The sequence below is a fragment of the Oncorhynchus masou genome, chromosome 10 (assembly GCF_036934945.1).
Source record: "Oncorhynchus masou masou isolate Uvic2021 chromosome 10, UVic_Omas_1.1, whole genome shotgun sequence".
In the NCBI taxonomy this organism is placed as follows: Eukaryota; Metazoa; Chordata; class Actinopteri; order Salmoniformes; family Salmonidae; genus Oncorhynchus; species Oncorhynchus masou.
The window spans coordinates 43,978,113-43,992,484 of record NC_088221.1 but is presented as its reverse complement, the minus strand read 5'-3'; the positions used below and the strand labels follow the sequence as shown (position 1 = coordinate 43,992,484).

The 14,372-nt window shown below is 40.8% G+C and overlaps 1 protein-coding gene across 1 annotated transcript in view; it reads right to left on the bottom strand.

The window, feature by feature from the left end:
- The window catches only part of LOC135547660 (contactin-associated protein-like 5), a 131,768-nt gene that overhangs the window by 77,264 nt on the left and 40,132 nt on the right, over window positions 1-14,372 (bottom strand). Inside the window, exon 2 of the mRNA XM_064976848.1 lies at window positions 2,270-2,380. Within this exon, the coding sequence (XP_064832920.1) occupies window positions 2,270-2,380 (111 nt within the window). The remainder of the gene's footprint in view (window positions 1-2,269; window positions 2,381-14,372) is intronic.

The following is a 14,372-nucleotide window of genomic DNA, read 5'->3' as shown; positions in this document are numbered from 1 at the left end:
GAACACAATTCAAAATACATTTAATCTTGATGTTCTGGTGCCGTTCCGGCAATTTTAAAGTATTGTTTGAGGACTTATTTTTGGAGGAACGTAACTGTTTTTCAGGATGATTTGTGATGTTTTATTTATGCTACCCATGACTGTGTTTTTGTATTTTAATGTGTGTGTATGTATACAGTAGTGCCTGTATAATGTGTCTACATTGTATTATACAGGGTGAATTTGGAAAAGAGACCTAGGTCTCATGTCTTTCCTGTAAAAAAAAAATAAAAAAAAATAAGATGAAATAAATATTAGGCACTTCTGCAAAATCCCTTCTAAATTGGAAATCTAGTAACTATAAGACTCTCAAGACTGGTTGGTTCTAGAGGTTTTGCGGGTCTCCTGAGTTAGAGAAGACTGCCTTAAGTTACTGTGCCCCTCATTCCTGGAATGACCTACAGGTCACTCTAAAACTTGATTCTTAAGTCTCATAAGGTAACTATAGCACTGATAAAAAAAATGTGACCAATGAAAACTGTGTGTTTTGATTTATTGTATTTGTTTTTACTGTCCTTTTGAATGTAACAATTGATATGAAATTATAACTGTAATTTCGTAAGGATCATTGTTGTTCACATTAGAAATGTTGTTTTCAGAGAACCATTGGAAACTAAACCCTGGTCTCAATGCTTGCCGCTGGTTAAATAAAGGTTCATAAAAAAACGTATTAACAAACTAAAATGTACAATATGCTGCAGTAAATTGTTTTACTGTTGATAATACCAAAAATGTGTGTATAAATGCCAGTTTTCCGTTACAGTGTGGTATAAGGCTATCCCTTATGTATCAGTCTTGGTAGTGCGCTCGACTGATCCTTCCAGCCGGATCTGAACTAATTCAAGTTTTTCTTTCTTGTCTTTCTGGTCGTGAACCATTAATGGCTTCAATACTGTAGGTCTTCCATGGAAAAACAGAGGTAAACATGAAACCAAAACAACTAAGATTAGGCTTTGAACCAAGCCTGATATTGGTATTCAGCATTCTGTTACACGCCGTGCCGTTACTCTAAAATATGAACACAGTCTTGATAACCCTTAGCTTGCAAACCTCCCAGATAAACTAACAGAGAAACGGACACGCTAGCAGAGAATGATTAGTAGTCTGTCATTGAGATGCATATATCCTGGTATGTTTTTTCCTAAGCTTGAAATTACTTAAGAAAAAACAACTCTCCATTCAAGCTATGCATTTCCAGTATATGGGAAGCTTGTCGAAGCGTTAGGTGAGAAGTAGATCTAATGTATTTTGGTGATAGAAACCCCCCACTATTTTGTTTGTGTGTCTGTCCATTGAATTTCTAATTTAATTTCAAGATTTACTGAGGGAAACACATTGCCCAGTCCATCTCCATCATATATAGCACTGTTATGAATTCAGGTGCTAAGATTCCACAGGGGGTGGAGATATTGTAAAGTATGGTGTGTTTTTTTAAAGATGAGTTTAATCCCCACAGCTACTCAGTCGTTGAGTTGAAGAAGACAGGTTAGCTCTGGCAGAAAGGTTCATTACTCAGCTGCTGAAGGCTGGTACACACCACCATGGGAGCAGATGAGTGCAGCATATCCAACCAGAGTCTGAGCAACAGAGGAAGCATCGTTTATGGTTGTTACAGACACACGTAGGGGGGTTGGCCGTGGCTAAAAATAACCCAGGGTACAGTCAGCGTTTGATGGACAGGGTGTGAAAAATATATGTGCATATCTGCTACCCTGGAAGGTCTGTGGTTGTTATATTTTTATAAGTATGTTAAAGGCCATACAGTGAAGAGCAGTTTAGAAGGCAGGCATCAATGTTCAATTCCAGCAACTCTACGTTGTTGCCACATTGACTACGAACCAGACTGAGGAGTATGGATTACATGGGACAATTAGGTTGGCCTTTGAGTTGATCAATACTTTGACACGTTTTAATTTACACGAGTGAGAGCCACTGATGTTTAGTGATCAGACGCAGGTAGCTGACTCGAAATGAAACAGCTGGCAATTAATCTAACTGCTCACAACCATAGAATTAGATGACAAGAAATTGTTGTTTACAATCCATTGATCAAATAATTTATAGCTATACACTGATAATTTATGTTTATTAATTAAGCTACATGTGGAAATGAAATGTTAAAAAAACATACTCGGCTCGGCACGTGATGTTCATGGGAAGTAGGTATCATGAGGATCATTATTACTGATATGTCTACTCAGTGTTGAGCATGGTCTTAGTCTTTACTCACCATCTCGTCTGTTGAGCTTGGCGAAGTGTGGAGAGTTACTGATGGAGGACTGCGAGGACCTCTCAAAGGAGGCCTGAAGAAGATTTGATACCAAAGGGCCATCACAGTTATCTAAAAAGACCAAAACCAGAACACTCAGGTCAGTAAGATCATAAAGTAGTCTGAAAACTGTAGCAAATATGCTTTCCACATACATTTTAGAACATTGAAATTATCCTATTTCCTGTGATCTCCTTGCGCATGTATTATACTGTCTTCAGTGAATGATTGACGACATTCAAGTGAGGTTCACTGGCTCCAGTATCTGCCAAATGACAGTGTATTGTATGTGCAGACAAACGTGACAACCAACTCATTAAACTCTGATGGCATTAGACACAAAAGATGGGAAAAACAAATGGTTCTGAGAAGGGTTACACCTAATGCTTCATTTCAAAGTTATGCACAGGCTGATGAAATATGAGTTCTCCTAACTTTGTCTCTTTGTTTACCAAGCTTTACCGTTCTTTGTGGACTGGGAGACTTAACTAATTACATGTCTCATAAATGAGTCAAATATTTTGGCATTTGAGATGGAGCACCACAGTGAAAGTTAATTTACCCATTGTTGTTATAGTCCTTGATACAATAATGATGGGAAATACAATTATTCTCATTATAAATGATCAGTCATGTGTCATATATCATTGATTCATAGTGTATAATACATGGTTTCCAACATTCTGAAGCTAGCCCTCTTCATCTAGGAATGTGCACCACTTTGTTTACGTTTGTCTCGAGAGAATGTGGACAGTTCGACGATGAGTTATGCAGAAAGTACAGAGGCCTTCAAATGACCGACAACAAACCGCCTGGAACAGGGATCATCAAAGGCGGGCCCATTTGTTCAACAGCTGCCCATTTGTTCAAAGGCGGGCCCATTTGTTCAACGGCGGGCCCATTTGTTCAACGACGGGCCCATTTGTTCAACAGCTGCCCATTTGTTCAACAGCTGCCCATTTGTTCAACAGCTGCCCATTTGTTCAAAGGCGGGCCCATTTGTTCAACGGCGGGCCCATTTGTTCAACGACGGGCCCATTTGTTCAACAGCTGCCCATTTGTTCAACAGCTGCCCATTTGTTCAACAGCTGCACATTTGTTCAATGGCAGGCCCATTTGTTCAATTGCGGGCCCATTTGTTCAACGACGGGCCCATTTGTTCAACAGCTGCCCATTTGTTCAACAGCTGCCCATTTGTTCAACAGCTGCCCATTTGTTCAAAGGCGGGCCCATTTGTTCAATTGCGGGCCCATTTGTTCAACGACGGGCCCATTTGTTCAACAGCTGCCCATTTGTTCAACAGCTGCCCATTTGTTCAACAGCTGCACATTTGTTCAATGGCAGGCCCATTTGTTCAACAGCTGCCCATTTGTGCAACGGCGGGCCCATTTGTTCAACAGCTGCCCATTTGTTCAACAGCTGCCCATTTGTTCAACGGCGGGCCCATTTGTTCAACGGTGGCCCATTTGTTCAATGGCGGGCCCATTTGTTCAACGGCGGGCCCATTTGTTCAACGGCGGGCCCATTTGTTTAACGGCGGGCCCATTTGTTCAACGGCGGCCCATTTGTTCAATGGCGGGCCCATTTGTTCAACCGCGGGCCCATTTGTTCAACCGCGGGCCCATTTGTTCAACGGGGGGCCCATTTGTTCAACGGCGGCCCATTTGTTCTTGAGTGGATGGTCGGGGGACTGGAATGTAATGACAAATAATTTGTAGACTGCAAATTTACTGCAAGGAGCTCAAACAGATATAATCTTTGAATAAAAAATAATAATTTCAAACTTGCTTACGATCACATGTCTCTATATTATGCGTTGGAACACATTTCCAAAAATAAAATCACATGGAATTGATTTCCTGGTGTTGTTACAGTCTTTCATGTCCAGCAACTAAAATAAAATAAAAAATCATTTTTAAAAAATGTTTATTTATTTTTTGCTCAGAAAACTTGGAAAGGGGGCAAATAAAACCACGCAGGGTCCAAATTCGCACCACAGGGCACCAGTTGGGGAACCGTGGCCTAGAACTTGTTTGAAGTTATATGTCCTGGTCCAAGTGGGTACAAGCCTCTTTAATCTCTCATTGTTGGGATGAAGTCATTTTCAGTTTAGAGGAAATCATCAAGAAATCGCCTCCTTGTTCACATAAAAGATCAAAAGCACTTTTTCTTATTTTGTCTGCTTGCCCTTCCTCTAACAATAACAATTGACATTTTTTTATCTGTTTAGAACAGTGTCAAGAAAACCCAAGAGACAATCCATTAGTGTTTCCTGTTTTCAATTGTGGCTTCAAAGAGCATCAGCACCATATTTGATTATGATGCTGCCAGGTTTTTATATCACATAACGAGCACATATCACTCCTCTCTTCTCACATTCTTATGTTCCCTCTATTCTTACAGTGCATTCGGAAAGTATTCAGACCCTTTTTCCACATTTTGTTACGTTACAGCCTTATTATAAAATTGCTTAAATAAAAAATGGCACTCATCAATCTACACACAATACAACCGTAATGACGAAGCAGAATTATAATTTTTTGCAAATGGTTTGAAAATGAAAAACTGAAATACCTTATTTACATAAGTATTCAGACCCATTACTATGAGACTCGAAATTGAGCTCAGGTGAATTCTGTTTCCATCGATCATCCTTGAGATGTTTCTACAACTTCATTAGGGTCCATCTGTTGTAAATTCAATTGACTTGACATAATTTGTAAAGGCACACACCTGTCTATATAAGGCCCCACAGTTGACAGTGCATGTCAGAGCAAAAACTAAGCCATGAGTTCGAAGGATTTGTCCGTAGAGCTCCGAGACAGGATTGGGTCGAGGCACAGATCTGGGGAAGGGCACCAAATAATTTCTGCAGCAGTGAAGGTCCCCAAGAATGCAGTGGTCTCCATCATTCTTAAATGGAAGACATTTGGACCCACCACCCGGCCAAACTGAGCCATCGGGGAGAAGGGTATTGGTCAGGGAGGTGACCATGAACCCGATGGTCACTCTGACAGAGCTCCAGAGTCCCTCTATGGAGATGGGAGAACCTTTTAATCAGGCCTTCATGGTAGAGTGCCCAGACGGAAGCTGAAATGCCAAGCGTCACATCTGGAGGAAACCTGGCACCATCCCTACGGTAAAGCATGGTAGTGACAGCATCATGATGTGGGGATGTTTTTCAGTGGCAGGGACTGAGCGGCTTGTGAGGATCGAAGGAAAGATGAATGGAGAAAAGTACAGAGAGCCTTGAAGAAAACCTGCTGCAGAGCACTCAGGACCTCAGACTGGGGTGAAGGTTCACCTTCCAACAGGACAACGACCGAAAGCACACAGCCAAGACAACGCAGGAGTGGTTTCAGGACAAGCCTCAAGGCTCTCCATCCAACCTGACAGAGCTTGAGAGGATCTGCAGAGAAGAATGGGAGAAATTCCCCAAATACAGGTGTGCCAAGCTTGTGGTGTCATACCCAAGAAGACTCAAGGCCTTTATCGCTGCCAAAGGTGCTTCAACAAAATACTGATTAAAGGGTATGAATACTTATGTAAATGTGATATTTCAGTTTTTTATGTTTAATAAATTTGCAATAATTTCTAAAAATCTGGTTTTGCTTTGTCATTATGGGGTATTGTGTGTAGATTGATGAGTGGAAAAAAATAATTCAATCCATTTTAGAATAAGGCTGTAATGTAACAAAATGATGAAATAGTCAAGGGATCTGAATACTTTCCCAATCCACAGTATGTCTATCTCTTAGACCACATCTGTCCAATTCATTCCACGGAGGACCGAGTGTCTCTGGATTTTCCCTCCTCCCTTGTACTTGATTGTTGAATTAAGGTCACTAATTAATAAAATAACTCCCCTCACCTGGTTGTCATGGTCTTAATTTAAAGGAAAAAAGGAAAACCCCAACACACTAGGCCCTCCATGGAATAAGTTTGACACCTCTTAGACTTTCTCTCTTTCCCTGAGGCCAATTAGTACATTACATCATTGATTCAGTAGTACCTCATTGACCTGCTGAGACCTGCTGCTTTCCACTGCACCTTATTGCCACTCACCATAGCGATGCTGAGAACAGTTTGTTTACAGACTGGAGAGAATGCCAGCATGAGACTCAGCTCCACAGAGAAGTATGTGGTATATATCTCATTTTCATAGTCCTGTATTCTCTCTGGCTCCCTCTTCTATTTCCTTGCATTTCTCTCTTACTCCTCTCCTCTCTGAACACTTGCCCGCCCCCAGCTCAACTGTCTCTCTCTCTTTCTCATTAGAGCATATTTCCTCTCATCTTCTCTCCTCTGTGATTTGCTGGGGACATCTTTTTCCCTTGTCAGCTGGATGAGGCTTTGCCCTCAGATTGCAGTTTGGGACCTGTCACTAACCCCCTCCCCCTACCTCCTCCCCTCAGAGGAATGCAGAGGAAGACTGTGTCTACTCTATACACTCTCCAGGGGCCTGCGGTTTTAGTTGCCAAGTGGTAGCTAAGCTGATTATTCAGCTAATTAACCTTTTCACGAGTCTGCTCAAAAAGACACACATCAAAAAAGATGGCTCCAGGTTTTATGAATTGATTTCCAACAACATCATGAGACAGAAAGAGATGCGAGAGTGACAGCAGGAAGAAGATACATATGTTGAAAGCAGGTAGATAGGGACCAAGGTGGAGAGGGCGGTCCTTGAGAGTGTCAGATGCAGTGTGGAGAGGGGTCCTGCAGAGTGAAGGATGCAGGGTGGAGAGGGGTTCTGGAGAGTGAAGGATGCAGGGTGGAGAGGGGTCCTGCAGAGTGAAGGATGCAGTGTGGAGAGGGGTCCTGCAGAGTGAAGGATGCAGTGTGGAGAGGGGTCCTGCAGAGTGAAGGATGCAGTGTGGAGAGGGATCCTGGAGCATGCAGGGGGCAGGGTGGAGAGGGGTCCTGCAGAGTGAAGGATGCAGGGTGGAGAGGGGTCCTGCAGAGTGAAGGATGCATGGTGGAGAGGGGTCCTGGAGCATGCAGGGGGCAGGGTGGAGAGGGGTACTGCAGAGTGAAGGATGCAGGGTGGAGAGGGGTTCTGGAGCATGCAGGGGGCAGGGTGGAGAGGGGTCAGACAGGGTGCAGGATGCAGGATGCAGGATGGAGAGGGGTCGGGCATGGTGTGGAGGCCCCTCTGGTTAACTCTCAGTGTGATTCATTTCCGCTAAGATATGTCAGAGACAGACAGAGTAGCCTTTACATTCTGTTAAAAAACAAGAAGAAGAAAGGTTGGAAGATGTGATTCTGTGGTTCTAAGCTGTGAGGCTGTATTGGCCAGGGAATGATATGATACCCAATGAGGGCTCTAAGTACCTAAAGGAAAGGACAGCAGAGAGGCTCCAATCTGCTCAGAAACATACAGGGTATACTGTAGAATCACTGGGATATCCCCAAGCCTTAACCGCTATGGATTGGAGAACAAAACATTTAAAATTCACACATATCACAGATTTTGTGGTGTTATTTGCAGCACAATTAAAACATTTTTTATAACAATCTAAGCAAGAAGCGAAAATGAGGTAGGTGTCCCTTGCCTTCTCTGCATTGGTCACCTTCCGGTTCTCTTTGTTAAAAGACCTCAAGCAGTTTGCCTACCATGTCCTTTAGCTGCCCACACACTGTCCTTTGTGGCAGTCACATCTGCAATAAGCCTCAAGGTTGTTGTCAACCGTATTGGACTACACAGTCTTTGAAAGCAAGGAGAGCCTTGAGTGCAATCCAATTGACTCCTCTATTGATCTGCTTAATTCTTATGGCTAGGGGTTCCGCTAGCGGCACCCCTCGACAATATTCCGACAACATTCCGCTCAAAAGGCAGCGTGGGAAATTCAAAAATATTTTTGAGAATATGTAACTTTCACACATTATTAACAAGTGCAATACACCCAATGAAAGATAAACTTCTTGTTATCTACCCATCGTGTCCAATTTTAAAAAGGCTTTACAGTGAAAGCACAACATATGATTATGTTAGGTCAGAGCCAAGTCACAACAACACACACAGCCATTTTTCCAGACAAAGATAGAAGTCACAAAAAGCAGAAATATCGATAAAATTAATCACTAACCTTTGATGATCTTCATCAGATGACACTCATAGGATATCATGTTACACAATACATCTATGTTTTGTTCAATAAAGTGCATATTTATATCCAAAATTCTCAGTTTACATTAGCGCGTTAAGTACAGTAATGTTTTTGCTTCCAAAACATCCAGTGATTTTGCAGAGAGCCACATCAATTCACAGAAATACTCATAATAAACATTGATAAAAGATACAAGTGTTATTCACAGAATTAAAGATAGACTTCTCCTTAATAATGCAACTGCTGTGTCAGATTTTTATTTATTATTACGGAAAAAGCACACCATGCAATAATCTGAGTACTGCGCTCAGACGACAAAATCAGCCCAAAAAATATCCGCCATGTTGGAGTCAACATTAGTCAGAAATAGCATTATAAATATTCACTTACTTTTGATGATTTTCATCAGAATGCACTCCCAGGAATCCCAGTTCCACAATAAATGTTTGATTTGTTCGATAAAGTTCATAATTTATGTCCAAATTCCTCCTTGTTGTTAGCGCGTTCAGCCCAGTAATCCATCTTCATGAGGCACGAGCACTACGTCCAGACACAGTCCAAAAGTTCCGTTACAGACCGTAGAAACATTTCAAACGATGTATAGAATTAATCTTTAGGAGGCTTTTAACATACATCTTCAATAATGTTACAACCGGAGAATTCCTTTGTCTGTAGAAAAGCCATGGAACGAGAGCTACCACAGAGTTTGTGGCACTCTGCCAGACCACTCACTCAAAGAGCACGTATGAGCCCCTCCTTTACAATAGAAGCCTCAAACAAGTTTCTAAAGACGTTTGACATCTAGTGGAAGCCTTAGGAAGTGCAAAATGACCCCATTGACACTGTGTATTCGATAGGCCAAGCTTTGAAAAACTACAAACCTCAGATTTCCCACTTCCTGGTTGGATTTTCCTCAGGTTTTTGTCTGCCATATGAGTTCTAATATACTCACAGACATCATTCAAACAGTTTTAGAAACCCCAGAGTGTTTTCTATCCAATACTACTAATAATATGCATAAATTAGCATCTGGGAATGAGTAGGAGGCAGTTTCCATCCAAAAGTGAAAATGCTGCCCCCTATTCCAAACAGGTTTTAATATTACACAGTAAATTGTCGTATCTTGATTATATAAGCACTTTCTCTCTCCCTCTCTCTCTCCCCTTCTCTCCCCTCTCTCTCTCTCTCTCTCTCTAGCTTTCCTTCACACTCTCTCTTACTCTCTCTCTTTCTCTAGCTTTCCTTCACTCTCTCTCTTACTCTCTCTTTCTCTAGCTTTATTTCTCCCTCTATCTCTCTCATGTTTAATGTGATAATATAAGTGATCAATTGTTTCCACTTCTGAGGTATGAGGCTTAGTCATGCATAGTAATTAAATCAGGGCCACCTGCTATGTGTGTGGCATATGCCAAACTGCATTATATTTATCTGAAATGTAATTCATGCATTACCTCCCCCTTACATTGTCAAAAACATTATTGTATCTTACATGTCAATTAATCGGATTTCCATTCCATTTAAATTCACATCACATACAACTCCTTAAACACTGTTGGGTACCAGCTACCTGGCGATAGTTGCTAGTCCATTGTCTAATTTGTGTTGAGGATCTATGAGAAAACATTACATGACTGGTTTCAGTTGAGGAATAGGTATAAAGAAGATCTACAACCATCTTCTCTCTACCGTGACCTTCAGTGCAGACATTTCTATCAGACGCAATATTGTAAGGTACTTCAGGGGAGCATAAACACCTATACAACATAAAACTGGGGTACTACAGCCATAATAACAGAGGTCAATGTCATCTCCATGGCAACAGCCGTTAGCCACACAGAGGGTATAAACGGCCCAAATATCTCTTATGCACATCTCCTCTGCACCTTGACAGGTGATGTGTAGAATATTAGATGATTGAATTGGCATGTGAATATTGTATTAATGAAAAACAAAAACATTCCACAACTTGGAATACAATCGTGAGTTATGAAAGCCCCATCCATGTCAGTACGAGACAGCGAGAGAACTGCCTGTGGACTCAATAACACTGAGGGCAAGCTGCACAGCATGGCTTTGCAGGCTCTGACACGCGGTGGATCATCGGCTATCTTTAAAACGAGTGCCTATTCTGGCACTGTCAGTCAGGAACTTCTCTCTCAAGGTCTCAGCCCATTCTGAGCAGAGGGAAAACACAGGTTTTCACTGCATATTCTGAATAAAATAACTCAACTTGTCACACCCTGACCATAGTATGTATGTTTCTGTTTTGTTTGGTCAGGGTGTGATCTGAGTGGGCATTCTATGTTGGATGTCTAGTTTGTCTGTTTCTGTGTTTGGGCCTGATATGGTTCTCAATCAGAGGCAGGTGTTAGTCATTGTCTCTGATTGGGAACCATATTTAGGTAGCCTGTTTTGTGTTGGGTTTTGTGGGTGATTGTCTATGTTAGTTGCTTGTGTCAGCACAGGTCTCATTTATAGCGTCACGGTCGTTATTTGTTTTTGTATTGTTTGTAATCAGTGTTCAGTGCTTTCTTTTATTAAATATTCATCATGGACACATACCACGCCGCATTTTGGTCCTCCGATCCTTCTCGCCTCTCCTCTTCAGATGAAGAGGAGGACGCCCGTGACACAACTGAATCAGAATATTCAGTATTCTGTAGAATAACTCAACTGAATCAGTATATACAGAATTCTGAAGAATAACTAAACTGACTGAATATACTGTATTCTGTAGAAAACTAAACTGAATCAGAATATACTGTGTTCTGTAGAAAAACTCAACTGAATCAGAATATACAGTATTCTGTAGAATAACTAAACTGACCCTGAATATACTGTGTTCTGTAGAAAAACTCAACTGAATCAGAATATACAGTATTCTGTATAATGGTTCTTCTGTGTTGTGTAATAAAAAAAAGATGTTTTACTTTCAGTTCTCTGTCTTAGCATATTACTTTGCCGCACAGATGAAAAGCCGATATAGCTTATGACATTAACTACTGTAAGGTTTGACGTTTCCTGGCCTTTCTGGGGAATTTCCATGTAATTGCAAACACATTTCCGCTAAGCTCTCAGCAGCTCATGGTGGCAGCTGCCTCTGAGTCTACCAATCTCACAGGAGTCAATGGCCTTAAGAAATAAAAATAAAAAGATAATATAATATCAGTATTTACTCAAGGGAATTCTTGGTCAACCCAGGCCACTGTTGCTGCATGTCATGAAACCAAATTCCATTTTAATACAGTCAAATGTTCCCTTTTCCATTTTAATATATAGTACCAGTCAAAATATTGGACACATATACTCATTCAAGGGTTTTTCTTTATTTTTACTATTTTCTAAATTGTAGAATAATGGTGAAGACATCAAAACTATGAAACGACACACATGGAAACATTTCTTAAGCAAAACAGTGTTTATGAGATTATTTGAAGTAGCCACCCTTTGCCTTGATGACAGCTTTGGACACTTTTGGCATTCTCTCAACCAGCTTCATGAGGTAGTCACCTGGAATGCATTTCAATTAACAGATGTGCCTTGTTAAAGGTTTATTTGTGGAATTTCTTTCCTTCTTAATGCGTTTGTTCCAATCAGTTGTGTTGTGACAAGGTAGGGGTGGCATACAGAAGATCCTTGGTAAAAGACCAAGTCCATATTATGGTAAAAACAGCTGAAATAAGCAAATAAAATGACACTATCATTCATTTAAGACATGAAGGTCAGTCAATCCGGAACATTTCAAGAACTTCTAAAGGTTTTTAAGTTCAGTCTCAAAAACCATCAAACGCTATGATAAAACTGTCTGTCATGAGGACCGCCACAGGAAAGGAAGACCCAGAGTTAACTCTGCTGCAGAGGATAAGTTTATTAGAGTTACCAGCCTCAGAAAGTGCAACCCAAAGGAACAGAGTTCAAGTAACATCTCAACATCAATTCTTCCCAGGAGACTGTGAATCAGTCCTTCATGATTCAATTGCTTCAAAGAAACCACTACTAAAGGACACCAATAAGAAAATACTTGATTGGGTCAAGAAACACAAGCAATGAACATTAGACTGATGGAAATCTGTCCTTTGGTCTGATAAGTCCAACATTTAGATTTTTGGTTCCAACCGCCATGTCTTTGTGAGATGGAGAGTAGGTGAAAGGAGGATCTTCACATGTGTGGTTCCCACCGTGAAGCATGGAGGAGGTAGGTGTGATGGTGTGGCGGTGCTTTGCTGGTGACACTGTTTGTGATTTATTTAGAATTCAAGACACCCTTAACCAGCATGGCTACCGCAGTATACTAAATACTACGATACGCCACCCATCTGGTTTGCCCTTAGTGGGAATATCAGGACAATGACCAAACATACCCCCAGGCTGTGTAAGGGATATGTGACCAAGAAGGAGAGTGATGGAGTGCTGCATCAGATGACCTGGCTGATGACCAATCCCCCATGCTCAACCAAATTGAGATGTTTGGGATGAGTTGGACCACCAGCGTGAAGTAAAAGCAGCCAACAAGCAGCCAATCAGCAGCCAATCAGCATATGTGGGAACTCCTTCAAGACTGTTGGAAAAGCCTTGCAGGTGAAGCTGGTTGAGAGAATGCCAAGAGCGTGAAAAGCTGTCATCAAAGCAAAGGGTGGCTACTTTGAAGAATCTCAAATTTAAAATAAACTTTCATTTGTTTAACACTTTTTTGGTTACTACATGATTTCATATGTGTTATTTCATAGTTTTGATGTATTCACTATTATTATACAATGTAGTAAATGGTACATATAACACAAAAAACTGGAATGAGTAGTGTGTCCAAACATTTGACTGGTACTGAAGTCAAATGTTTCCTTTCACGCAGTAGTTTATCTTGTAAAGTTCCACAAAATGTCCCAGAGAGTTAAATTTGAAACAATTACTTTTCCGATTAAAAACATCTCTTGGACCCTGGGGTGTATTTTATTTCATTGCCAGAAAACATTGTTATATCTTCCTATCTGCATAGATTTAAGACAAAGGCAAACTAATGCTGTTGATGCCACACAAACCCAGGTGAAAGAAGAGAAGATACAAAGACATTATAAATAACAAACCAATCATATTTTGCTGAACTTCCATTGTTATTCAGGAGTAGCTGAATATCTCCTCCATGTATTTACAAGAGCATACAGTGGGGCAAACAAGTATTTAGTCAGCCACCAATTGTGCAAGTTCTCCCACTTAAAAAGATGAGAGAGGCCTGTAATTTTCATCATAGGTACACTTCAACTATGACAGACAAAATTAGAAGAAAAAAATCCAGAAAATCACATTGTAGGATTTTTAATGAATTAATTTGGAAATTATGGTGGAAAATAAGTATTTGGTCACCTACAAACAAGCAAGATTTCTGGCTCTCACAGACCTTCTTTAAGAGGCTCCTCTGTCCTCCACTCATTACCTGTATTAATGGCACCTGTTTGAACTTTTTTTGCCCCACTGTAAATATTTGTCTAGAATACAAATTTTCCAGTACTCAGTAGGGTACTATAACCAAATACGAGGCAACCAAGTAAAGTTACAGTCGTTTGTGGATTCATCCATAACTACATCTAACCTTTTAAATCAATGAGTGGGTAAATGAAATCCAACTATTTTCTACACCCATTAAATCCTGAGATTGATTTTCTCCACTGGTTCTACAAATCCCCCAACAGTTTTGATTAGCCTATTACCTGCGTTGTGAGGCATGAAAATCCTCTAGGGATTAATACCTGAAACAGGACCTGATGAGTCGTCCTTATAAAACTCCAATTCCCATGGCGATTAGATAACGAGATCATTGCCCAAAGATAAACAAATGATGACATTAATTGTATCATTCATTCAGATTGTGGCTTGCACGTTTACTGAATCACATATCCAAATTGAGTTGAGTTATAGGCAAAACCTGCACGAACACTTGTCATGTTCCCCTAATCCATCAGTGT